The sequence below is a fragment of the Ammospiza nelsoni genome, chromosome 13 (assembly GCF_027579445.1).
Source record: "Ammospiza nelsoni isolate bAmmNel1 chromosome 13, bAmmNel1.pri, whole genome shotgun sequence".
NCBI classification, from domain to species: domain Eukaryota; kingdom Metazoa; phylum Chordata; class Aves; order Passeriformes; family Passerellidae; genus Ammospiza; species Ammospiza nelsoni.
The window spans coordinates 6532971-6557151 of record NC_080645.1 but is presented as its reverse complement, the minus strand read 5'-3'; the positions used below and the strand labels follow the sequence as shown (position 1 = coordinate 6557151).

General features: G+C 40.0%; 1 protein-coding gene across 5 annotated transcripts in view; it reads left to right on the top strand.

The window, feature by feature from the left end:
• DPY19L3 (dpy-19 like C-mannosyltransferase 3) overlaps positions 1-24181 on the top strand; it is a 35696-nt gene extending 11515 nt beyond the window's left edge. For 4 of the 5 annotated variants that reach the window (XM_059481488.1, XM_059481489.1, XM_059481484.1 and 1 more), the window contains 13 exons: positions 199-322; positions 755-889; positions 2560-2691; positions 3666-3767; positions 4222-4295; positions 4538-4696; positions 6269-6391; positions 6741-6852; positions 7372-7428; positions 11658-11740; positions 18244-18376; positions 20628-20786; positions 21371-24181. In XM_059481488.1, the coding sequence (XP_059337471.1) occupies positions 199-322; positions 755-889; positions 2560-2691; positions 3666-3767; positions 4222-4295; positions 4538-4696; positions 6269-6391; positions 6741-6852; positions 7372-7428; positions 11658-11740; positions 18244-18376; positions 20628-20786; positions 21371-21532 (1555 nt within the window). In that variant the 3' untranslated portion in view covers positions 21533-24181. Of the gene's footprint in view, positions 1-198; positions 323-754; positions 890-2559; positions 2692-3665; positions 3768-4221; positions 4296-4537; positions 4697-6268; positions 6392-6740; positions 6853-7371; positions 7429-11657; positions 11741-11827; positions 12007-18243; positions 18377-20627; positions 20787-21370 lie in introns of those variants that run through there. The other variant, XM_059481490.1, reaches the window with a different exon arrangement.

The window sequence follows — 24181 nt, the reverse complement described above, 5'->3', positions numbered from 1 at the left end:
TGTAGAAACAATGGATAACTTGCAGAACCTTCACAGTGATTTATTTTCAGAGCCAGGTGTGTTAAAGGAACTGGAGTGTAGAGCCTCCATTTTTATAAAAAAGGAGTTAAAATAGCACAAAGATGCCTGAAATTGAAAGCTGTCTGTCACCAAGTATTTGCTTGATTTTAAATTTGTGAAACTGTCTGTTTTGTACAGAGTAGATACCACAAGGGTAGAATTCACCATTCCTTTAAGGGAGAACTGGGCACTGCCATTCTTTGCTGTTCAGATAGCAGCCATCACATACCTGCTGAGAGCTCATTTACAGCCTGCTCAAGAGGTGAGTACATCTGACAAGTGGGACACAGTAAACTCAGGAACAGAGAACTGTCCTCAGGCAAAGGGCTGATACAGTTTCTTTGACCAACAGTTCTTAAGTTACCATTCCTCATTTTGATCAACTAACTGCTATTTATACCATAGTAAAACAGGTATTGCATTTTAATCTGGGGGCTGAAACTATCCAAGATCTCCCTGGCATAAGTCAAGAATAACACAGGCATAAGTCAAGAATTTGTAACTCTAATAAAATATTTGTTATCCTCTAAGCTGTTATTGCAGTTAGAAAATTCAGTGTTTTAAAAGTGGTTTAAAATAAAAGCAGATTAAGATGGGCTTTGGTTTGGTTTGTTTGGGTTGGGGTTTTTTTGCTTGATTTTTTTGTGTTTTAACTAAGAAAACTATAAAATTAAACTTTGTTCCCTCCTTGCAGAGGCTCACACTCATGGCTGTATTCATAGCAACGTTTCTCTTTAGCCTGACTTGGCAATTTAACCAGTTCATGATGCTGATACAAGCATTGGCACTGTTCATACTGGACTGCTTGGACATGATTCCCACAGCAAAGGTAAATTTCTCTTTGGAAAGAACCTACTTTTGTTCCTTTGCCTTCACAAAGCCAACAGTTTTAAGGTGTTTTCCTAACCAGTGGCCTGGATGGCCAGAGTAATACAGATTGTGCTGGGTGCCTTGTGCTTTGAAGCAATCCCAGTGTATAAACCCTGCAAGTCTAACAGTGAATGATGAAAACAACACCATTTCTAGTTTTTGTTCACTTGAACCAGTTCATGTCTATTTAATTTTTCTCTGCTTTTGTTTAGACACTATTTGACACTTCCAAACACCATCCTAACAGTTGATCTGATACCACAGCTTTAGCATGGCCTCTCAAAGTTGCCAGAAGGAAAAAGTACCACAGGGAATCTTTGTGCAAGCTGCAGTCAAAGCAGTGTGTGAATTTTGCCTCAAGCATTGTGCATCCTCGTTTGGGACCAAGCTCTGCACAGGAGGAGGATGCAGAACACCAGCTTGCTGGGGAGAAGCAATTGTTGTCTTGCCTGCATTGACATTCACCACAAAATAACAGCATTGCCTCTGCTGTGTTGCTGAGCTGGATAAGCCAGAAAATAAAACAAGTCTTACTAAGAAGGTCAGGGATCACTGACAGTCAATCTCACAAAACAGAAATGTACTGTAGAAGATGAAAACACTGTCTTTGACATTAACGTAGCTGTGAAATTCTACCAAGATCGTTTTAGGCATGGTGAAAGCTTGCACTGGTTGAAAAAGATTCTAACTTTAGTTAAGGTTACAGGAGAATGAAGAGTAATTCATGTAAATTTATTTTAAATTTGAAGCAGACTTGAACTTTACTGATTGTATTAATTTAACAGAAAATGAGTATGGGGCCTGCATATCAAGATAAATGTGGCTTACTTAAGTTTCTTAACTCTTTATTATATGAGCAGCTGCAAGCTAAAGTCAACATTTAATGTGACTGGTCAGCTGCCTAAAAAGTCAGCAAATTCCCAGCTTCATGCTGAGTTATTCCAACACAGACTCACCACACCACTGTGTCTGTACTCATTTTCAAAAAATAACTACTTAGAACTGATGGAGTTTGTTGGGCTCTCTGATACTGATTTACACCACTGCTGTAACACAAGACTGAACTTGGGATCTTTATGTGAGGTAAAATGTCTGTTTTGGTACCACTGTAGAAAATCAGCTGGGCTTTAGTGCTTACATTGAGCTGAACTCTGATAAGAGTTTAGCATAACCCAAAAGGGATTATACTGAACCATTACTGGAAAGTTTGAGAAGGTAGGTGATTTTTGTTTGCTGAACTGCACTGAGCCATAACTCTTCAGTCATAAAGACATCACAGAGGCTACAGAAACACTTCTTGGACTACAGAAAATAAAACCATCTTCCAAATATTAAGTAATTAATATTTTCCTCACACTGCAATTATAATCATCTATAATCAGCAGTTAAACTGCTTGATTATAGGACCAGGCTTCCTTAAGTATAAAATGGGCATAAAATATTAACCTAAGTAGTTCAGGACATAAATATAAAAAGGATGCAGTAATGGCTTTAAATGTAATGATTCACTGCAAGATGATACATTATTTGCAAAATAATTGATGTTGAAATAAATTATAAAGCATATTGAAAGAAAAGCACCTATGACTGTAAAGTTTTGTAGGCATAAAAATCTCATTATTGTTACAGGTTACATGGCTCTATATCATTCAGATTTCTGGGTTACTGCTGGTCTGTGTCCTACAGTTCTTCAATTCTATGATTCTTGGATCATTACTTATAAGTTTTAATGTTTCTGTCTTAATAGCAAGGACAATCCAGGTAGGTACCAAAATATTTCTGTAGTACTAAATAAAGATTATTTTTATATGTGTGTGTGTGTGTGTGAACGAATAATTTAGATGCATTATAATTTTCATTTAGTAATAATAATTGAAAGGAATTACTATAGCATACAGCAACCCAAACATTGCCTGATCAAATAATGAATTCCATTACACTAACTGCAGCTTAACCAAGCACATCAGACATCATAATTCCATGATTGCTATTAACATTAATGATTGTGCAAGCAGCAGTTTGGATCCTGAAAAAAAATTGCATAAATGGACTTTACACCTGTTTCAGCAGGACTTGGCTTGAATTTATGGATCTGCCTCCAACAGAATAATCTGTAACAACTTGGACAGCTAGGCTCATGTCGAGTTCAGCTTCCTGAAATCCATTGTTTCTTTCAAAGATTAGGGTTTTTTTAATGTAGTTACAGTTCTTTTTTTTTCTGATTCTGGCATTGGTGACAGCCTCTGACTCCATTAAGACATTTACAGGGCCATTCCTGTTTTCTGCACCTATTCCCAGTTAACTGTGAGCAGCTTATCTGGATCTGGAGCTTGAAACTGGAGAATTGCTCAAAATGCTATCAAGTGACAGAGCCAGAAGATCCCTTTGCCATGTTTAGTGGTAATGAGTAGGTATTCAAAAGGCACACAAGATTGTGGAAATTAGGGAATGACTTCTGTAAGTACACCAGGGCTGCTGCCAAAGAAAGGCTGTTTGGCTGCTCCCAAAACTCTGCCACATCAAAGCTTTTATGGCATTATCCTTTCAGTTTTGTGCAAGTTTATCTTTATTCTGGGTACTTGGTTCTGTGTCTATTTTTGCCTAAATTACCCTAATGCAAAGTTGGTGCTGCTCAGGACTAGCAGAGGAGCTGTTGCAAATAGCCTGTGATGCTTTTGTTCCAAATACATTAAAATAAAAAAATGACTGAAATATTAATATTTTTTTCTTTGTAGAAAAACCTAAAAAAGGGTGGCTTGCTTAATAGGCTCGGGAAACTTATCCTCCATGTTCTACTAGTCTTGTGCTTGACTCTCCTAATAAATAAATTCATTAAGGTAAGCAAATAATTTTTAATATAAAAAATTACGCATTGTATTATGTTAAAAGCTATTTGTTAACCATCTTCAGGAATATCATTAAACAAAAACTGCAGTGAGATTTTTCTGCATCTCAGAAACTGCATTTTAGAAATTAAAGATAGTTTTGCTAATCTTTGATATATGAATTTGGAAACTTCATAAATTAACACCAAAAATTGGTGTTAACTTGCAGCTCACCTGTAATTTTATGTCAGCTGTAGATCTATACTGTTGAGCATTTGCAAAGTGTTTCACTGAATTTTCTTTTCAATGCATGCAGTTAAAACTGAATGCTTCTTTGATTGCAAAGCACCCATTTTAGTAAGCCTGTGTTGCTTCACAGTTGCATTTAAATGAAAAAAACTGCTGTTTACTGTGTGACATTTTTGATATTTAAAATATAATTTCCTTTCTCTTCCCCCCTTTGTAGAAAATTCTTAATCTTGAATCAGATGAGCATATATTCAAATTCCTGAAAGCAAAATTTGGATTTGGAGCAACAAGGTATGATTTAGCTGCAGTTTTGCTTTTTTGTTTGACTTCTTTAATTGAAGCCTTCAGGTTGTTCCTGTTTCAAATATGTGCAATAAATCACAGTTTTACCTCATGTTTATGTCATACTTGCTGTAAGAATAATCTGCACAAGTGTGACTTTATAATTTCTTGAGAAGAAAGGAAACTTTGATCCTTTTTGACATCAAGTTATGAAATGCATGATGGACAAAGGTGCTTATTTTTTTTTTTAGAGATTTTGATGCTAACCTGTATCTTTGTGAAGAAGCCTTTGGTTTATTACCTTTAAATACTTTCTCAAGACTCTCCAGTACCTTACTGTTTTACGTCTATGGATTTGTTCTCTTCCTTCTGACAGTAGCAGCTGTAATTGTTGCCTTTCGGAACCTCAGGTAAATACAGTTTTAAGAAAATTCACATTTTTATCAATTTTATTTTCTTCAGCTGGCTGAGGAACTGATAGGTGAACACAGCAGCAAATACAGGATGGCTTTGCACAGCTACTGAGGAGTGGGGTATAGGAGAGAGAAATCAGACAGAATAAGTAACTTCCTGTTGAGGCTAAAAATGTAACCAAAGGAACGTCCTTCCCTAGATTCACTCAAGCTTTTGCTGCTGAAGTTTTGCAGTATGTATAATGTTGGTTGGGTTTTTTGGGATGAGGAGAAGCAGGGGAAGGATGTTTTTATCTAAAACATTGTTAGTTTCTTTAGTTCTTCCCATTTTCTCTGTGCAAAGCACCCCAAATCACAGATTTCCCAGGTGTTGCCCTCAAAACAACCCAGATTTCCCTGGGTGTTACCTGCCCAGAAATGAGCTGGAATAGTCTGTGCTGAGCTCTGTGGTCTGTGAAGGGGCAGGAGCTGTAACTGTGTATACTGCTGGCAGTTCCCAGAGCTAATCTGTGGGATTCTGAGCTATCTACAGAACACAGAAGAAAATCAGACAGAAATGTTATTCAAAAAAAAAAAGGTTCATTATAGAGCTCTCAGTTTTACATGTACAACCTGGGCAAAAGTTAGAAGGGATCATACAAAACTTGATTAAGCAAAAATTCAAGGAGTGTCACGTGATTAGTGTCAGTATCAGAGATTTTAGGGAAGACTGGATAAATAGGAGAGAGCAAGAGAAAGGGAGAGTATCCAAGATGTTCCAAAACTATGGTATGACAATTACATATTACAATAGTAATTGTCCAGTGTCAGTCATCTGTAAATGCTACCAGAAAAGTGGATTTCTCTGTGGGACTTTTCTGCAAAGCTGAAAGAGTTGATGAGAAGCCTGAGGGAATCACAGAATTTTGGTACTATTCAACCAGCCTCCTTAAAAACTTACTGGATCTGTCATTTTTAAAAATAAAGATTCTGCAGCTCTTATTTTCTGCAACCCTAGATGTAATCCCAGACATGTCCCTAATTTTTAATGCATTTATCTCACTGCTCTGAAGAAAATAGGAAAACCCCACAAACTGAAGTAGCTCCATTTTTTGCTTTTTATTGGAAGGGCCCTCCACAAGGCTTGACACCTCAAGCAATAATCACTCCCTTCAGGGCTCATTTTCCCAAACTCTGCTTACAATCTATGGCTATGGTAACATCCAGACAGAGCAGCACAACCCCACAAATCACAGTTAAATTCTAAATTCTTCACTCATCAAAAGCCATCTGAACATGGCAGTAGCTGCTTCCAACAAGAAACTAAGTTTGCCATGCTGTAAAGAATTTTATCTCATTCTAATCCAGCTCATTTAAACCCATTGCATTTCCAGAAATCTGCACATGAAAAGAAATACCTGATGCTGCATCGAGTTGGTGGCATCAGGCTAGATTAGATCATAGAAGGTTGTGGGCTCATAGCAATGGTTGTTGTTTGTGGCCCCAGAAGGATTCTGTACTTTTTAAAATGCAGATAATTATATGAAATATGTTATAGAACTTAATATAACACTTTTTTTCTTCAATTAGTGGTTCAAATCAAGTCCATTTGAAGGACAAAATGGAAGAATACACAGTGACACTGAAGCCTGAGGCTGCCTACAGCTTGGTTCACACAGTTCTTTTTGGATGTCTGGCATTAAGCACAATGAGGTATTTTTTTTTTTATTTTAAGGGCTTGTTCAGATGATTGAGTATATTTTTATGAGAGTGTAAAATATGTTGACCACAAACTGATAGGATCATGAACATTATTTCTCTCCCTGGTGTATTTCTACTTGTAGACTGAGGCATTTCCCAAAATTCTGCCAGAAAGAATGGAAGTTTGGGAACAGAGATGTTCTCAGGAGAGCATAGCAAAGTGCAGTGTCAGTCCTGTACTCAGTTATTTCAGAGCCATGAAAGTCCCAGAAAACTGTTCAGAATTTCTCTAGACATGAACTGCTCTCACAAGCAGCTTTGCAGAGCTCCCAGTGATGATGAAAAGTTTGTGTTCTTCCAGGATGAAGTACCTCTGGACATCCCACATGTGTGTGTTTGCATCCTTTGGCCTGTGCAGTGCAGAGGTTTGGAAGCTCATCCTGAAGTGTCTCCATCTCTACACATCCCAGAGGGTGAGCACTGTACTCAGCCTTTCATCCACTGGGCTTTGGGCTGAACCAAGTCAAGGCTCAGGGCTGAGTATTGCTTGTAGTTCTGTCAAAGCAGGGATCTCTGCTGGATGTGTGTATAAATTTAGTGAGTAAAATGGATTTTCTGGTGGTTTCTATATTAAACAATTCCATTGGAACACACTAGATGGCAATATAGATGTGGCTATGAAAAACAGCCATAATTTTACTAAAAAAATCTCCATATTAAGAAATCATCAGCAGTCTGAGGAGACCTTTGCAGCCAATTATATTGAGTGACAGTGTTTTCCACCTTGTAGAATATAGATTTAAAGATATAAATCCATCTTTTGTGATGAGTCTGTAATTAGGGTTTTACTTGAAGATAAAATCAGAATATGGGCTTAAAATTCAATCTCTTAAATTCCACTACATGTGAAATATTTCAGATATCAATACATTAAAAATTAAGTCTATTAAATGTATCATCAAAATAACCAATTTTTTTTCAATTTCTCACAGACACAGGTGATTAAGTATTCTTTACCAATAATTACATTACTGTACATTTCATTTAAGGTAAGAAATTTTTTTCTCAATGTTTTGGCATATTTTAGTTGCATGAAATTTTTCCTTTCTCCTAGAAGAGTTGTCTTATTAGTAACTACATACAAAAATTGTAACTGAATTTTAAAAATGAGGATAGCTGTGCCTGTGGAATTGTCTGTGAAGGATCAGTTGGGTTAATTTGATCCAAAATAGTTGTTCATAGATACAAATGTTTATCTGATTGTATGTGTAAGTAGCAGGTGTTATTTAAAGGCATAATTTTATGGAGAGTTGTCTCTTTTGGTTTTAACTAAGTTGTGGATAAAATGCAGATTGTCACATTGTGTCATGATTTATTGTAGGAGCAGAAATAATAGTAATCTCTACTGCTGAGCCTCATCTCATTTGTTTTAAAGTACAGAATTATTAAATGGTCAAGTACCTGCTTTGTCTTCCGTCTGTTCCAGAAACAGAATATTATTATTGTCAAACACTTAAATGTAAATGCATCAAACATACCTAAATCAATAACATGTGCAAGATTATCAGTGTGTCATAGCAGTGAGATTTAGAACACTGATTTAATGGGCAAACCATTCTTTTCATCTGTAGTCACAAAGACAAAAAATTCAGAGTCTGCTTTGATGGAGAAGTTGTTTCTGCAATAACTAGTCTGAGATGAAAATACATCTGTTAAATAATTCCCTTCAGAAAAAGGCAAGATTCATTTCATTGTTGCAGTTCAAAAGGCAGTAGTGAGGCAGCTAAGAAAGCTGCTAATAGAGTTCACTCCAGTATTGTGTTCCCCCCTCTAAAACTGAAACAAAAAGTAAAAAAATGCTGATTTCCACTTAAATTGTCTTATTGTTCTGTTAGAGGACTCTTTTTGTCCACTCGTGATGGTTAGGAAGTCATTTGCTATTTTCATCATCTCTGAATATGACACAAAAAATGTCACTTCTTCTGACATGGAGGATACCAGGAGCATGACATTCTGATAGTCTAATGTGACAGATCACTAGGAATAATTTTCCTCCCACTCTTCATGAGCAGATGTAAAGTTCCTAAATTCTGTCAGATTCAATTCTGAAGTCAACAGAAAACACTGATTTCATGGGCTTTAGAGCAGTCATTAGTTGTGCTCAGTCTGCCTGAAAAGCATCATTTTCATGTTTCTTCTAAATAGAGGAAATAATTTTTATTGACATTAAAAATATTATTTTTCAAATTTCACAGTAGGAATGAGAAATTTGTAACCTCTCGGTTGTTTTTTGTCCTGAATCAGTTCTTGCAGTTGAGCTACCAGAGGAGTGGATCTCTCTGTGGGTCTTTTCTGCAAAGCTGAAAGAGTTGATAAGAAACCTGAGGGAATCACAGAATATTCTGAGCTGGAAGGGGCCCACAAGGCTCCTGTCCCAGGTGCCCTGGCGTGGTCAGACAAGAATTCTTACAGAGATCCAGGAAGGACCCATTGCTTCTGTGACAATGTGGTTTTATATTCTCTAACACCTTACAAACAGGCAGTGGAAGGAGATTTTTGGAACAGAGACTCACTTATCTTTCTCTTTTCCAGAGAAGAATTGCTCTGTTGAATCACAGACTGCTCAGATTGCAGGGGCAGTTTCTCTGTACACCACAAAGTTACCTGGCCATCAGGGCTGCTTCTCTTGAATTTGTAGGGAGGCAGTTTGGTGTTTCATTATCTATTACATTTGTCAGAACTGTTCTTCAGTGCAGTTCCTCAAAATAGGACTTTTATGGGATTATTAACCTAATCCTGAATAAGCCAATGAAAGCCTCTTTTGAGGCATGTGGTTACTACAGCATCACTTGAACAATAATTTATTGAGATGCAGATGCAGCTACAATGCTGGATGTCTTTCAGATTTCAGGCACAGGATGTTTTGAGACCTGTAAGACATCTGTATTCCTGTTTTCATGTGATTTTCATTATTACAGTGCAAACATCTTTTAAATAAAGTGAAATGCTGAAGTATTTCCATGCCTACTTTAGCTGTGCTGCAGATAACATAATACATGCATAAAGCAGTACCAAGTAGTATTTATGTTTCACTTTTTACACTTTTTAGGTAGGTTTCACCTTTATCTGTATTTTGTATTTTAACTTCATAATAATGCTCATCAATTTGTGCTTGCATGTCAGTAATTTTGCATAAATTGTTGGTACTTAAGGTGAGTTTCTGAGCTTGAGCATTCTAATTCCAAGGATCGCCAAATAATCTTGATTTCTCTCTAAGAGTAAACACTCTATTCCTGTTACTTCTGCAGCTGCATTTTTATCTTCATCATGGCCAAGTCCTTTTGCTCCAAACATGGACATTTATCACAGCACATACTGCAACAAATACCCATGACCTGAGCAGTCTTTGGTGTATGAACAGCTTCAGTTCAGGGCTAATTTAAGCCACTTGACAACTGGTTTCTTTTCCTGAAGACTTTGGCCCCAGAGACAAGCACTGTTACAAGTTGGAAACCTCTTTCACATTTCCCTCTCTCTTCTGAGCAGTTTGTTACATCCCCTATGTGCTCCATTTGTTCTTTTTATCCTCTCCTGGTGTAACCAGACTTTTTCTCAATCTGACATATACTTGATTTACAAGACAAAGTTCTGTCACTGCTATTGTAAGCATATTTTTATATGCTTTACTTTTTATTTGTCATTATCTTGTATTTGGAACTCCTGAAGTACCTTACTTTTCTCTTGGTTCTACCAATCAAATGTAACACTACCTGGAAATTTTTCAATTCAGTAAGAACAAGCCCCATGACCAAAATTTTCCTCCAGTGGAAACTGCTTGTACTCACTCAAAACTTGCAGTACTGTGAGTTAAAAAACCTTTACAGAGGGAATGCCATGGAACAGCCCCAGCAGTGAGCAGGGAGCTGTGGCACTGGTGGAACAGCCACTGGTTCCCCAGGAGGTTACAGGGCAGGGTGCACTGAAAAGCAAAGCAGGGCCCATTCCTTGTGTCTCCACCCTGAAGGACTCCAAGCTCTCAGAATGTGCAGCTCTCCAGGGCATTTCAGTAATGAAGAGAGGCAGTTTTGATTCATGATGAGACTCCACAATCTCCTTTCACAACAGCTGGAGTTACTAATCTCTGGGAGAGCTTCTGAAGAGCAGAAATGCATCTGTTGCACTGTTGTACTTCCCAGAGCTTCCCCACAGCTGTGATGCTGCCATGGCTCCCCCTGGGAGGTGCCAGGAGCACTTGAACAAGTGTTTTAAGCAAGCAGGTACACTGGTGAGACTCTTAATTGGCCCAGTTACACCTCCTGCCCCCAGGCCTGCCATGGAATTACAGTTTTAGTGAAGGAATGCCTGTGTTTGCTTAGGGGCTCAGCAGCACCACATTCAAATTGCTTCTGAACTCTTGGATGAGCATTAAAATGGGATGATTAATGGCTTTTTAGATAATCAGGTGGGTTTTCTTAGACTTTCTCCTGTAGCATTTCAATTTTCAAACCAGCAGTCCTTCTTATCTAAATAAGCAGGTTTGGAATAGGTTTTTGCATAGCATCCTCTGTAGTAAAGACTGATGCACAGCAGTCTGTCATTAGCATTGTCATTATCTTCCTTAATTGCTCCCTTCTGCCCTGAAATATTCACTGCCTTAAACAATAAACCCTTAAATAAATCATTGTTCCCTTAGCTTTTTGGACAGGAGGGTTAAGCTTTTCAGAATCAGTTTCCATCCTTTTTTCTCTCCTCTGGATTTGATTTATGTATTCTTTGTCTATAGTAAATTTTTAAATGCTTTCCCCTGATGGCCTATTTGTTGTTGTCATTCAGTCACAGTTTTATTTTTGCCTTCAGTAGTTCTCTTTTAATTCAAACTTCTGAAATACTATTAATAGCATCTGCAGCACATCTAATAGTCTTTACTTCTGATACAGATTTCCTACCTTTTAAAATTTAGTTTTATATTTCCTTTCTAAACTTAAGGTTAATTCCTGGGGCCTTTCCTTGTGTTGTCATTATTGATAATGGGAAGTTCTAGTCCTGTTGGTCATCTGGCAGGAGCTGCAGATCTCCAACTCTGAAACTGTGTGTTCATCCTGCAGTGACAGCCCCCTCTCCTTCCTAGGAAGGGCAGATAGATACTCTTGTGTCTTGGAATTTGCCCATGAGCTGGACAAGGTTGTTTGCCAGCTAAGAGGAAATGATACATTTCAGCATCCAAAACTTGTTTGGTTCATTCTGTCTTCATGGTTGTTCTGTTTTGTTTCCATTTTAGTTCTGGCCAGGAATAATGGATGAACTATCAGAGCTGAGAGAATTCTATGACCCAGACACTGTGGAGCTGATGAACTGGATTAAGTAAGAGGATTTTTTCTCTCTTTCAGTTAAATGCTATTTGTGTAGATCTAATGTTCTTAGTTATAGTGTTCTCCTTATTTGTCCCAGCTCAGCAGTGAACTCTGGTGACCCGTGAGGATAGTCAGGGTGAGTGGGTTATCAGGAGGTGAGCAGCTGTGGAGAGCAGCTCATGCTGGGGCTCAGTGTCACTGCTGTGTTCCGTGTGCAGCAGGGCACCAGCTGATCCCTTTGCTCCCATAAGGACACAGTTCTCCCAGCCAAAAGAGGTAAATTTGGAGGTGTCAGGCTTCTCTTATCATATTATAGCTACTTTACATGAATAGACCTCTGCAGTGCAATCATTTTATTCTCCAGCCCCCACCCAACCTGTCCTTCCCAACTCTGTAAATGTTAAAAAGCTTGGAAAATTCGTACTCTGCACTCTGTTTGTTGGACTTGAAAACAATCTAAGTTGTTTCTGCTTGTTAGAATTAATTCCCAGCACGTGTTCCAAAATCTTTTTAATTGAACTTGAACTTGTTACAGCTAAGCATAGGTGCAGTCTGTCAGGAGTGTGAGTTAATCATTCCAGCCCCACCTCATCAGTTCTGCTTTCTCACAGAGCATAGGAAGGTGATTTTTAGGTGGAAACAGTTTGGAATACTTCATGTAGGAGGTGCTGAGATAAAAGGCCAGATAGGATGTTCTCTGGAGGGCTGTGAACTGCAGGGATGTGTTCTCTATTAACATAGAGCAGCCACTAAAATCTTTCAGGTTAAGTTTCTGAACAGGGAGATTCCTGGGACTTGTATTTATTTGCAACTCCAGCAATGATTTTAAAAAAAGAAAATTGGTTTCATGTTATAGAGGAAAACATTTTGAAAGTAAATCTGAATATACAACATTAAATATTGAACTGTTTGAAGTACTTCCTTGGAGTATTTCCTTCATATGCAATGAACTTCAGTGAAACCAGTCACCCAGCCTGTTCTCCCCATAGCAACATATTTACACTCCATAATGTTGTATTTCTTTAATCCATAAACTAGAAGGAGTAATTTAGAAGTAAAATATATTACAAGCCTTCACTGACTTATTTTGAAAGCAGGCCATGATTTTTTCCATCATTTAGAATCTTTGCAGCCTTATTGACATGTTTTTGTGACTAATGTTTACCAGCCAGTTCCATTTAGCACTACTGTTTTATTAAAAGATGGTAAATGTCCGATAGTTCAGGTCTCCTGTGTGCAATACATAGAGTTATATATAGATTTATACATAAAATATGCATGTGGAGTTATTCCCAGCCATGAACTGGATTTGACTGGCTCCAATGAGAATAATTTTTCATGTGTTCTTAATGCTGAGAATGCTAAACTGGTCCTTGTCATCTCTTCATTCCAAGTCATGACAGACAATTACAGAGGGGCATTTTTTTACTTAGAATTTATTGTATTTAGAAATATTATTCCTGTGAAGAAGAGTTAATTATCTGTGCTTTAAATACCAGTCAACAAAATTTATGATAGGTTTCTCAAAGTGGGACAGATTTTGTTAAGTTTGATGTGTAAGAGAACACTTTTACTTTACTAACACTTGATGGTTGTGCTGTAGTTAATGACCTGTCAAGGCTGGTGTCAGGAACTAATCATTCATTATTAAAACTCAGTATGAAAAGCTCTAATTTGTCATGTATATAGCAGTGAATTAGGAATAACTCATCTGTCTTGCAATCTCTCCACAACAAGAAAACCCTTCTGTGTGCATAGTTCTAAATGCATATTAACTTGTCCAAATATACAGTCTGAATAATGGCCAGCTATTAGTCTGTCCCCTGTGAAGTGTCTGCAGATGCATTTCTTACTCTTCCCCTCACTAAAATTGCCATAGCATTTTCAGGAAGATCTACTGCTTTGTATCTGTACAATTGCAGAGAACAAGTTTTTCCATAATGATCTTGCATATCCCAGTCTTCTGCTTTTTTTCCTACCCACCATCTCATATTCTTAGCTTTTTTTCAACAAAAAAGTCAAGAATCCAGTGCTCCAGGGATAGTTCTGTTCCCAGCTGGGAGGTACATTAAGATTCTTAGTTTTGGTCTTTCTCCCTAAGACAACAGGAACAACATGCTCATTTGTGAGATGGGGAAGAATATCAGTAGAATGAGCAAATCAATAGCGTGAACTTCCCTCTCTGTTCACTCCTGGTAAGTGCTAAAGAAGCAATGACTTCTGCCTTTAAAGGGGAAATCTGTCTACAGTTGTGCAATATATCAGTAGCAGTTGCCAAAACTCACAGAAAAAGTTCTATAAAATCTTGGGCAACAGCCAAAACAATAGAAAAGTTAACTGAGACTGAGATTCAGCAGAGCATGGTTGGATGTCAAGCTGTACCTGAACCAGGTGTGGGGACAAGCAGGCAAATTTTTATATTAGTGGAAACCCCACAAATTTCCAAAGAATTCCTAAGGTTATGCAAATGAAACACCCATGTTTCAATGGTGGTTCTTTCTTAGTAATTGATACTAATTTATATTAATGGCTATATTTAATTTCAAGCCAGCTTTAAAGTTTAACTGTTACTTACATTCCTGATTTTCAAGGTAATCACACTTGTGTTCCAGACTTTAAAGGCAATATTACACTTTTTTTTTTTTTTAATTATTGTTCTTAAATTCTTGTGCTTTTGTTGGACAGACATGTGAGTAAATTCCAGGCATGAACCTGAGAGTGCTGAGAAGTAGGTTTATAGCAGCTGTGTAGGTGCTCTCCTTTATGTGAGCATAATCTGCATGCATAAAATTGAAGCTGGGATTCACATCTTGTTGCTCTTTCTTTGTGACTGTCGTGTTCCAATTTTGCAATTTTCAGTCTTTCCAAACCAGAGGGAAAAAAAAGAACCATGACAGTGTGCCTGAATATGCTCTGCTGCCTATCATCTGCAGCTAAATCTATGATGTTTTAATATTGCATTCTGCAAATAAAAAGATTTTCTTTTAAAGAAAAAGAAAAATCTATCATGGCATATTCTTCAGAATCTCCTTTTCTCAAATCCTTTCACTTTGTTGATTCATACCATACTCAGGCACTAGTAAAGGAATAATCTGTGATTTGTTAGATTTTTTGGCTTTGAAAGTCAAAGGGTTCAAGTCTGGAGGATTTCTACTAGGAATAGCCGTTTTATTTCTGATGATGCAACCTGTAATTGCAATGTTGGCCATTTCTTCCTTAGTGCTTCCTAAAACCACCTCACAATAATTCTTTAGTATTTTAAGAGAAAGAATTACTACCACTTTCAGAGTCTGTGCAAGTATTTCCTGTAAAACCCTTTTATTATTAATGAGTTATTCTTTTGTATTTATATAATTCTCTAAATTCTTAATTGTAAGGTAAAGAAAAGGCTCCTACACTATAATATAGTGCTTAGTTTACCCATTAGCTCAGCTGTAATTAACTTGTTGAAAGCTTAGAGCTTCAAAAATAAATGAGATTATTTGTTCAAAATGCCATCAGGTCTGCTTGGAATGGCATTTAAATTATATAATGTAAATCAGTTTGACCTGTAAGTCCTTGTCATTATTTAGTGACATTTCCTAGAGAATAAATTGTTTGCAGGTTGGGCAGTGTGGTATGGAGCTTGGCAGAGAGCTATAAAAACAAATTATCCTTTCATTTTATACATCATTTGCTGAGACGGTTGTAAAAATGGTTTGGTTTTAGAGTAATAGAGAAGTGTCATTCAGGGTTTGCAGCACAGGAGGTGCCCTGGCTGCAGAGCCCTGCAGGAGGCAGGAGCATCCCTGGCTTGCAGGAGCCATGCTGGCCCTGGGAGTGCTCCTCAGGCTCCTGTGTGCCCAGAACTCAGCAGGGGCACCCACAAGAGCTCCTGGGGAGGGAATTGGACAGGGCAGACACTGCCTGGGGCTCTGTGTCACCTCCCAGGGTCACCTCCCAGCTCTCTGCCCAGGGCACTGAAATCCAGCACTGGTGCTCCTGGCACTGCCGCTGCAGCACAGGGAAAGAGGGGTTCCAGTAGCTGATCTGGAACACCTGAGCTGCCCAGTAAAACAGGGACAGTGATGTGTCTGAAGGAGAATCATTTCCTAGGACTTCAAACCTGTAAATCTCAGGGAAACATCTGCCTTTACCTGGAACACCAGATTTTAAACTCCACCGCGACCAAAGCACTTAATGCAGTTGTTTGAAAAGCAAGAAAGGGTCACTTGACTGTCTTCAAGGGATAGGGAGAGCAAAAAGTGCTGGCAAAACTCTTTCTGTCTAGTAAAGATGCAGCTCAGCTGTATTTCACCCCTTCTGGGCAGCAGTGAATGCTCTTGGAAAGGGGAGGAATGGAGCCCTGAATCCTCTGCATGATCCATTTGCTGAGGGGAGATTCACTGGGGGCTGCAGCTCCAATCTCTGCTCCCTGTGACCAGAGCAGGCTCAGGCTGAGATCAGGGCAAGGCTCTGCTTCCCCAGAGGTGCTGGCACTGCCAGGGAATGGGCACAGCCCCGAGGCTGCCAGAGCTCCAGGAGGGTTTGGACACCAGGGATGGACAGGGGGCATTGCTGGGGGTCTGCAGGGACAGGGGTTGCACTGGATGAGCCCTGTGGGTCCCCTCCAACTCAGTGTGTTCTGTGGTTCTACATTTTTGACAAGCATTTTTACCAGTAGGTTATTAATAAAGGGCACTACACCCTTTAGCTTTTGTTTTAAAGAAAAGAGCCTTCTGGGTGGTTTGGCTTTTTTGTTTGATTTTTATCCTGTGGTTTTGCCTCTGGTCCTTGTTGGGAGGGGCTGTGTGAGTGGGTTTAAGAAAGTTTGAGTCTGCTACAGAGCCCATGATAATGCAAATCTGCAATCAGAAGAGCAGGGTTGCCCTGGTAAGGCTAGACAGATTTTAAAATTTGAATTAATCTTGAACAACCACAGAACCTACTTGTCACATTAGAAGTTGCCTGGCCCAGGCATAAACAGAGGAACATGTTGAAGCTGCTTTAAGCATCATCATTTTTATTTGGTGTCTGAGCTCTCCCAGTCCCTCTGTGAGTCCAGCCCGTGTCCTTTGCAGCTTAGTCCTGCACACTTGTGCTTTCCCACAGCTCCAGGGAAATCCTGCCTGACAGCCTGTCAGGGCCATCCCATTTGCATAGTACTAAATTCTAACAGGAATTAATTTATTTTAATGGAACATGTACTTTAGGACACTTGTGGCTTTGAATATTTTAAGTAATAAATAATTTCTTAAGAGATTAAATATTTTCAGACTTTAAAATGAAATTGGTTTTATAAAGTGCTGAAGGACTGGTCTATCAGGAAAGTTAAACTGACCTATTAAAATACTATCCCTGGCTTTTCTAGATGAGATTAATGTACCAGTGCAAGATTTTTTAGGAAGGGTTTGTAATTATTAATTCATTTGCTAAGCATAATCTCTTGAAAGGCGATAATAAAATTTAATCCTTGTCTCAACATTTTCAAGCTGATCATGGAGCTTAAAGCAGACTGAGTGTGTAGCTGCAGTTTCCAAGCTCCCTGAAGTGCACCCCAAAGTGTCAGAGTTACTGGAGTACTTCAGTGTGTGCATGGGGATGTTAGGCACCTATTCACATTCTAATTCCATTTGAGTTGATTAAATGTGTGCTGCTTTCTGTTGGTTTAGTCTTCCCGGACCCTTGCATGGTTATGTGCCTGCTAAGCACTAGAAGACACTTCAGCATACTCTGGCCAGTTCCAATTAGCCTGATTACAGGAGTGTCCATGGCCTGGCATTTTTACTCTTTCTTTTTGCTCTGCCCTTCTGTTGTGTCTTTGCAAATATTTTAGATTGTAAACTTGTTGGGAAGAAGGTAAGCAAAAATAATTATTTTCATTATTGGTACTTGAGTGATCTTGAGATACCAGGGCTGCTATTTGGAATTTCAAAGGTTACAGTAAAAACAGTGACAGCACTGTTCTGGCATCCTCTGCCCCAGCTTTTTGCAACTGGAATGTCCTTTTTCATAGTTTCTCTCCCACAGTTGTCAGAATAGGAAGAGTAATGTCTCATTGAACAAAGTTTTTGTTCTAAGTACATGGTGAATGCCAGGACAAGAACAGAAAGTTTACCATTGAGATAAAATAATTCATTTTATGTAAAGTACTTTATATTTATCAGACTGAAACTTAAGTCACAGTAAGTTTCTTGAAATATTAAAAGAATTAGAATATAGAAACCTACAAATATTCAGAGGCGTTATGAACCTGAGATAGATATGAAATACAGAAATAGTTTGAAATTTTCAGGATCATGTTTTCCTTAGATTTCCTCATAGTGCTTAGTAAATTTTTTATTTGCAGTTGAGTATTATCATAATCTATCCACTTGGCATTTGAAGAAAACACAGTTGCTTGAACAGTTTGCTCCCTGGATAGAGGAGAAGCAGAAAAATACTTTTGCAGTCTTTTTTTTCCTTCTGATCTGTCCCAAGCATTGCAAAAATGCCCCTGCAGAGACTTCCTCAGACTTATCAACATTTGTTTAGGTCAAACACTCCAAACACAGCAGTGTTTGCTGGGAGCATGCAGCTGTTGGCAGGAGTCAAACTGTGCACGGGACGGACCTTAACCAACCACCCCCACTATGAGGATAAGAATCTGAGAGAGAGAACAAAGCAGGTAAGAGATTTCTGATTTTTTATAGTAATCCTTGCCCATGTCACTGACTGCACTCCAGAACACAGTAATGTCCTCATGGCACACTGCAAAAGGCATTGTGTGCTTTACTCATGGATAACTCACTGTCAGGCACAGGCCCAGGATTTACCTGCTTTGGGATCTCCTGAGTCACTTCTGGCAGCTGCTGAGTGTCTGAGCAGCTCTGTGCCCAGCTAGCCCCAAGGGCACTGCTTTGGCTACTGTGGCATCTGTAGATCCTGGTGCCCACTTGGGCTGTTAAACCCACATGGAGCATTCCCTGATACTCCCTTCAGTTCCCAGAGCAGCACACAGCATTTGATACAGAAATCACCCTGAGAAACTGCACATGGAGATGGGAGACTGTTTTCACCTACCCTCTCTGGACTTGAGACATTCTCAAAGCCTGACAGCACCATCCTATGTTGTGTAGCCAGCAGCATCCTCACCATAACACACATCTCCACACGGGGATTTTACTGAATAAAGCATTCATAGGTTGTTTCTATAATATTTAATTCACATGGTTTCTTGTTGCAGACATCTTTTCATGAAAATCCTTTCTTAAGGATTTTTTCCTCCTGAGAAGCTGAGAAGCCTCAGGAACAAATGTAAACAATGGTTATCTGCTGCTGTGGAATGCAACAGGTGCATCTGTGATTGGTCTCATGTGGTTGTTTCTAATTAATGGCCAATCACAGTCAGCTGGCTCGGATAGAGAGTTTGAGACAGCTGCCTTTTTATCATTCTTTCTCTTTCTAAGCTTAGCTAGCCTTCTGAGATGAAACCTTTTCTCTATTCTTTTAGTATAGTTTTAGTGTTATATATATCATAAAATAATAAATCAAGCCTTCTGAAATATGGAGTCAAATCCTCATCTCTTCCCTCATCCTAAGACCCCTGTGACCACCATCACAGTTTGTCAGTGCCAGTTGTTTGTGTGGCTCAAGACAGAGCTCAGAGCAAACAGAGCAGCAGTGAGGGGTGCTGTGTTGTGTGTGCTGTGTTGTGTGTGCTGTGTTGTGTGTGCTGTGTTGTGTGTGCTGTGCTGTGTGTGCTGTGCTGTGTGTGCTGTGCTGTGTGTGCTGTGCTGTGTGTGCTGTGTGTGCTGTGTTGTGTGTGCTGTGCTGTGCTCTGTGTGCTGTGCTCTGTGTGCTGTGCTCTGTGTGCTGTGCTCTGTGTGCTGTGCTCTGTGTGCTGTGCTCTGTGTGCTGTCTGTGCTGTGCTCTGTGTGCTGTGCTCTGTGTGCTGTGCTGTGTGTGCTGTGCTGTGCGTGCTGTGCGTGCTGTGCGTGCTGTGCTGTGCGTGCTGTGCTGTGCTGTGTGTGCTGTGCTGTGTGTGCTGTGCTGTGTGTGCTGTGTGTGCTGTGTGTGCTGTGTGTGCTGTGTGTGCTGTGCTCTGTGTGCTGTGTGTGCTGTGCTCTGTGTGCTGTGTGTGCTGTGCTGTGTGTGCTGTGTGTGCTGTGCTGTGTGTGCTGTGCTGTGTGTGCTGTGCTGTGTGTGCTGTGTGTGCTGTGCTGTGTGTGCTGTGCTGTGTGTGCTGTGCTGTGTGTGCTGTGCTGTGTGTGCTGTGCTGTGTGTGCTGTGTGTGCTGTGCTGTGTGTGCTGTGCTGTGTGTGCTGTGTGTGCTGTGTGTGCTGTGCTGTGTGTGCTGTGTGTGCTGTGCTGTGTGTGCTGTGCTGTGTGTGCTGTGTGTGCTGTGTGTGCTGTGCTGTGTGTGCTGTGCTGTGTGTGCTGTGCTGTGTGTGCTGTGCTGTGCTGTGTGTGCTGTGCTCTGTGTGCTGTGTGTGCTGTGTGTGCTGTGCTGTGTGTGCTGTGCTGTGTGTGCTGTGTGTGCTGTGCTGTGTGTGCTGTGTGTGCTGTGCTGTGTGTGCTGTGCTGTGTGTGCTGTGCTGTGTGTGCTGTGCTGTGCTGTGTGTGCTGTGCTGTGTGTGCTGTGTGTGCTGTGCTGTGTGTGCTGTGCTGTGTGTGCTGTGCTGTGTGTGCTGTGTGTGCTGTGCTGTGTGTGCTGTGTGTGCTGTGCGTGCTGTGCTGTGCGTGCTGTGCTGTGTGTGCTGTGCTGTGTGTGCTGTGTGTGCTGTGCTGTGCGTGCTGTGCTGTGTGTGCTGTGCTGTGTGTGCTGTGTGTGCTGTGCTGTGTGTGCTGTGCTGTGTGTGCTGTGCTGTGTGTGCTGTGCTGTGTGTGCTCTGTGTGCTGTGCTCTGTGTGCTGGAGCTGGGTTCCCCTGTTGTGCAGATCTACCAGATCTATGCCAAGCGCTCTCCGGGGGAGGTGCACGGCATCCTGCGCTCCTTTGGCACGGACTACGTGATCCTGGAGGACAGCATCTGCTACGAGAGGCGCCACAGCCGCGGCTGCCGCCTGCGCGACCTGCTCGACGTCGCCAACGGCCACGTGAGTGTGACGCTCAGAGCGAGGGACACACCAGAGCTTGGCGTGGCTCTGAAACACAGCTCCTGAGAGTGTGCACTGTGGGAAGGAAAACCTGCTGAGGCCTTTAGACATTCTCAAAATGGTCAGATTAATACTGCTTGCTCTTAAGGGTACTTGGGAATAAAAGGGGGAATCTCAGCCTGGGCAGGGTAAGAAGTCACTTCCTGACGAGCTGCAGGTTAGGAGCACACAGCAGAGTAGGCTCCCTTCAGTAAATCACTTCAGAGCTTCAGTTCCCCGAGGTGTGGTTCTGTTACCACTCTGTGTCAGGGGAGTTCTCAGGCATTTCTGGGCTCAGCTGGAGCCAGAGCAGGCTGCACAAGCCCAAGCAGACCTGGACCTCTGACAAAGCAGCTTCATCCATTTAAAGACAATAAGTCTTACTGCTTTAAAGCTGTTTTCTTCCTCCCACTTGTTTCATACTGTGAACAAACCTGGCCAGCCTGACCCAGTGAATATATTGTGAAGGTTTTTATGAACTTGTTATTGCCTGGAACTGTGAGTTGGCTGAAGAAATTTCACCCATCTGTTCCATTTCATTGCAGATCATGGATGGCTTGGGGGAGAATGAACCTGATTTGAAACCTTCGTTGTATCCTCGCTTCTGTGAGGAAATTAGAAAAAACCTTCCTTCTTACACCATGCACTTCACCAGAGTGTTTCAGAACAAAACATTCCACGTCTACAAACTTGCCAAGCATAAATAACATTTCCAACCATGACTTCAAGTTCAGTATTTGACTGCTAGGACCACATTAGGAAATGCAGATGAAGTTTACAAACAGGTTACATTTGTAAGACATTTTTCACCAATGGTTTTTTGTTTAATTACTGTGATTCTTTTTTAAGACAGTTTAATTTTGATAACATTATTGATGTTGCAAACATTTTCATAAATAAATGCTAGCAGGGACCATTTTGATTTAAATTCTGACCCTCAGAATATTTAGGTTGTAACTGTTCCCCAGTTTAACTGATTGGAAGACAAGGGCAGCAGTAGGAGCACTGCTGAGTGCCAGCCTGTCAATCTGCTCAGCAGTTCAGATTTTCCTCTCAAATGGCAGAAATTCAGTGAAAGCAGCACATGCTGCTCCTGCCCTGAGTAAGCATTGCCTTTGTGAATCCTAAACATAGTCACAAAATGAAATTTTGTCTTACAGTCTGATCCTTTTTGACAGATCCCTGTGCTCTTTCAGTGCCTCTTTTTTGAATTCTTTGGGAATGTATGTGGATATGAATTTCCAATTTTGTGAGTGTGATTGCAGAATCAGTGAGTGTGGATTAAGGAAACAATTTTGAAGAAAAATAATCTTTGGTCCAGCATTTTTAGTGATCAGAAACAAACTGGTTTATAACATTAAGTGTTTAATGATGAGAGTGTTATGTATTTTTAGTGAGAAAAAAGGCTGGAGCATGCTTGATACATGTTGCATGTTTGTATCCTTGTAAAATACTCAGAACAAACAAAAATCCAAATTTCTCAGTTTGGATTCTCAGAACACTTTCCTGTATATACTTTCTGAGCTACAGGGGATCCTTTTTCTCCTTGTATGAATCCCACTAGGATAACAAAATTGGACAAAAGAAAAACTCATCTCTAAAGCAGCAGGAAACCAGTATTTCAAATACATTCAGATAGTAGAGCTTTGTTTTGTATTATTTCAGACACAAAGCTCTATATTTTAGCACAAAATCACTGTGTCCTTTTTCTTTAGCCTAAAACAGAGACTACCAGTATTTTAAAATTATGTGGGAGATTAAGTGAAGCCAAACCTCAATGCTGAGAATTTTGTGGTTTGTTTGTACTCTTTGTCTTTTTACCAGCCTGAACTTTGTGCTTTGTATCGGATTTCTAAATGTTCTGAAGGTACCATATAACTTTTGCTGTATTTTTAGCACTGCTTTGGTTTTAGATTGAAATCAAAAATCAAATTTGGAAGCCTCACAGTACTCTCCATCTTGAATTAGACATCCACTAGGCTCATTTGTTTGTTAAGAAAAACAGAATTGTAATAATGAAGTGCCTCTAGGCCCAGGTTGAATTAACATTTGAACACCTATAAGACTGTTTGTGGCCTGTGCAAATAACTCAGTTATAGTAATTACCACTGCAATTAATTTCTAATGATGGGAAACTTAAAGTGCTACAGATAGCACACTCCCCATTTAATCAAGATGTGTAATGAGATTAGCTGTCACAACTGAGCTGGGCTCCAATTCCAGATGATTTAAGTGTTTTCCCTTTCAGCTGTAGCAAGGTAAATTACCAAAGAGATGGAGATGCTTATGTCAGATGCTCAAACAATTTTATATTCAGTAAATACTCATTAAACAATGTTCAACATCCTTCTGCCTTTCTCTGTGGCACAGGAGGCTGTGTTAAATCACATGCTGACAGGAGCTGGGTTGTTACACTGAGCAGCTGAAACTCCTGACTAATTCCTAGCCTGTATCCTTTAATGAGGTTAGAGACCACTGCAGTTTAACATAATACAATAATAAAACATTTTAATCAGTATTAAAACTTTAATTAGGCCTGTAATGATGCATGGTTCTTGCTGCAAGCCTGCGTCAGTGAATCCCTCAGTGAGTGCCTTCAGTGACTGAAAACAAGCCCACAGAAGGTGAAGGATGTCTGGGCTGTAAGGCTTGTTCTGGAATGCAGTTGGATCTCTCTGCAGAGGTGCAGGGACTTCCCTTTGGTGGAGGGAGGGATTCCCAGGCCCAGGGATAGCCTGGTGTCTTCACAATGTACTTCTAGTAACAGCTGAGACTAAGAAATCCTGACTAGAACAGTCATTATTTTTAAACTATTTCAAAAATGCAGTTTCTAATATTGCCAAAGGAGAAATTTAACCTTTTCATGGACACTACCAAGTGCAATCTGGTTTGTTTGGGGTTTTTTATACAGAAAGATGCATTATGAGAGATAATCAGAAAGGTTTGACACTGAGGGTTACTCCAGGGACTGTGGTGCAGCATTCAGACAGTAAATCCAAGAGGGCAGGTCCCAGCTCCTCCCTGCCCTGTTTGAGCCAGGCCTGGGCAGAAGCTGCACCTCCATTCCTGAGGTTCCCCAGGCTGCTCCTGGCTGCTCCTTGGTGGCCACAAGGACTCTGTGCTGCGTGTGGTCAGTGCCATTGTGGTACCAATTACTGGTTTTAGATTGCAGAGACAAAATGCTATCAAGGAGCCAGGACTTTTTTAGGAGAGAAAAGCCTTTGAGATCCGGAAGTGTATTTTAATTTCTTGTTTCAGTGTTCTGCTGGTGGGATCTAACATAGTTATTTTATAATATGTTGTTGTAAAGAGATGTAATGATTATTGTATACTAAATAAAATTGTGTAATTTGAAA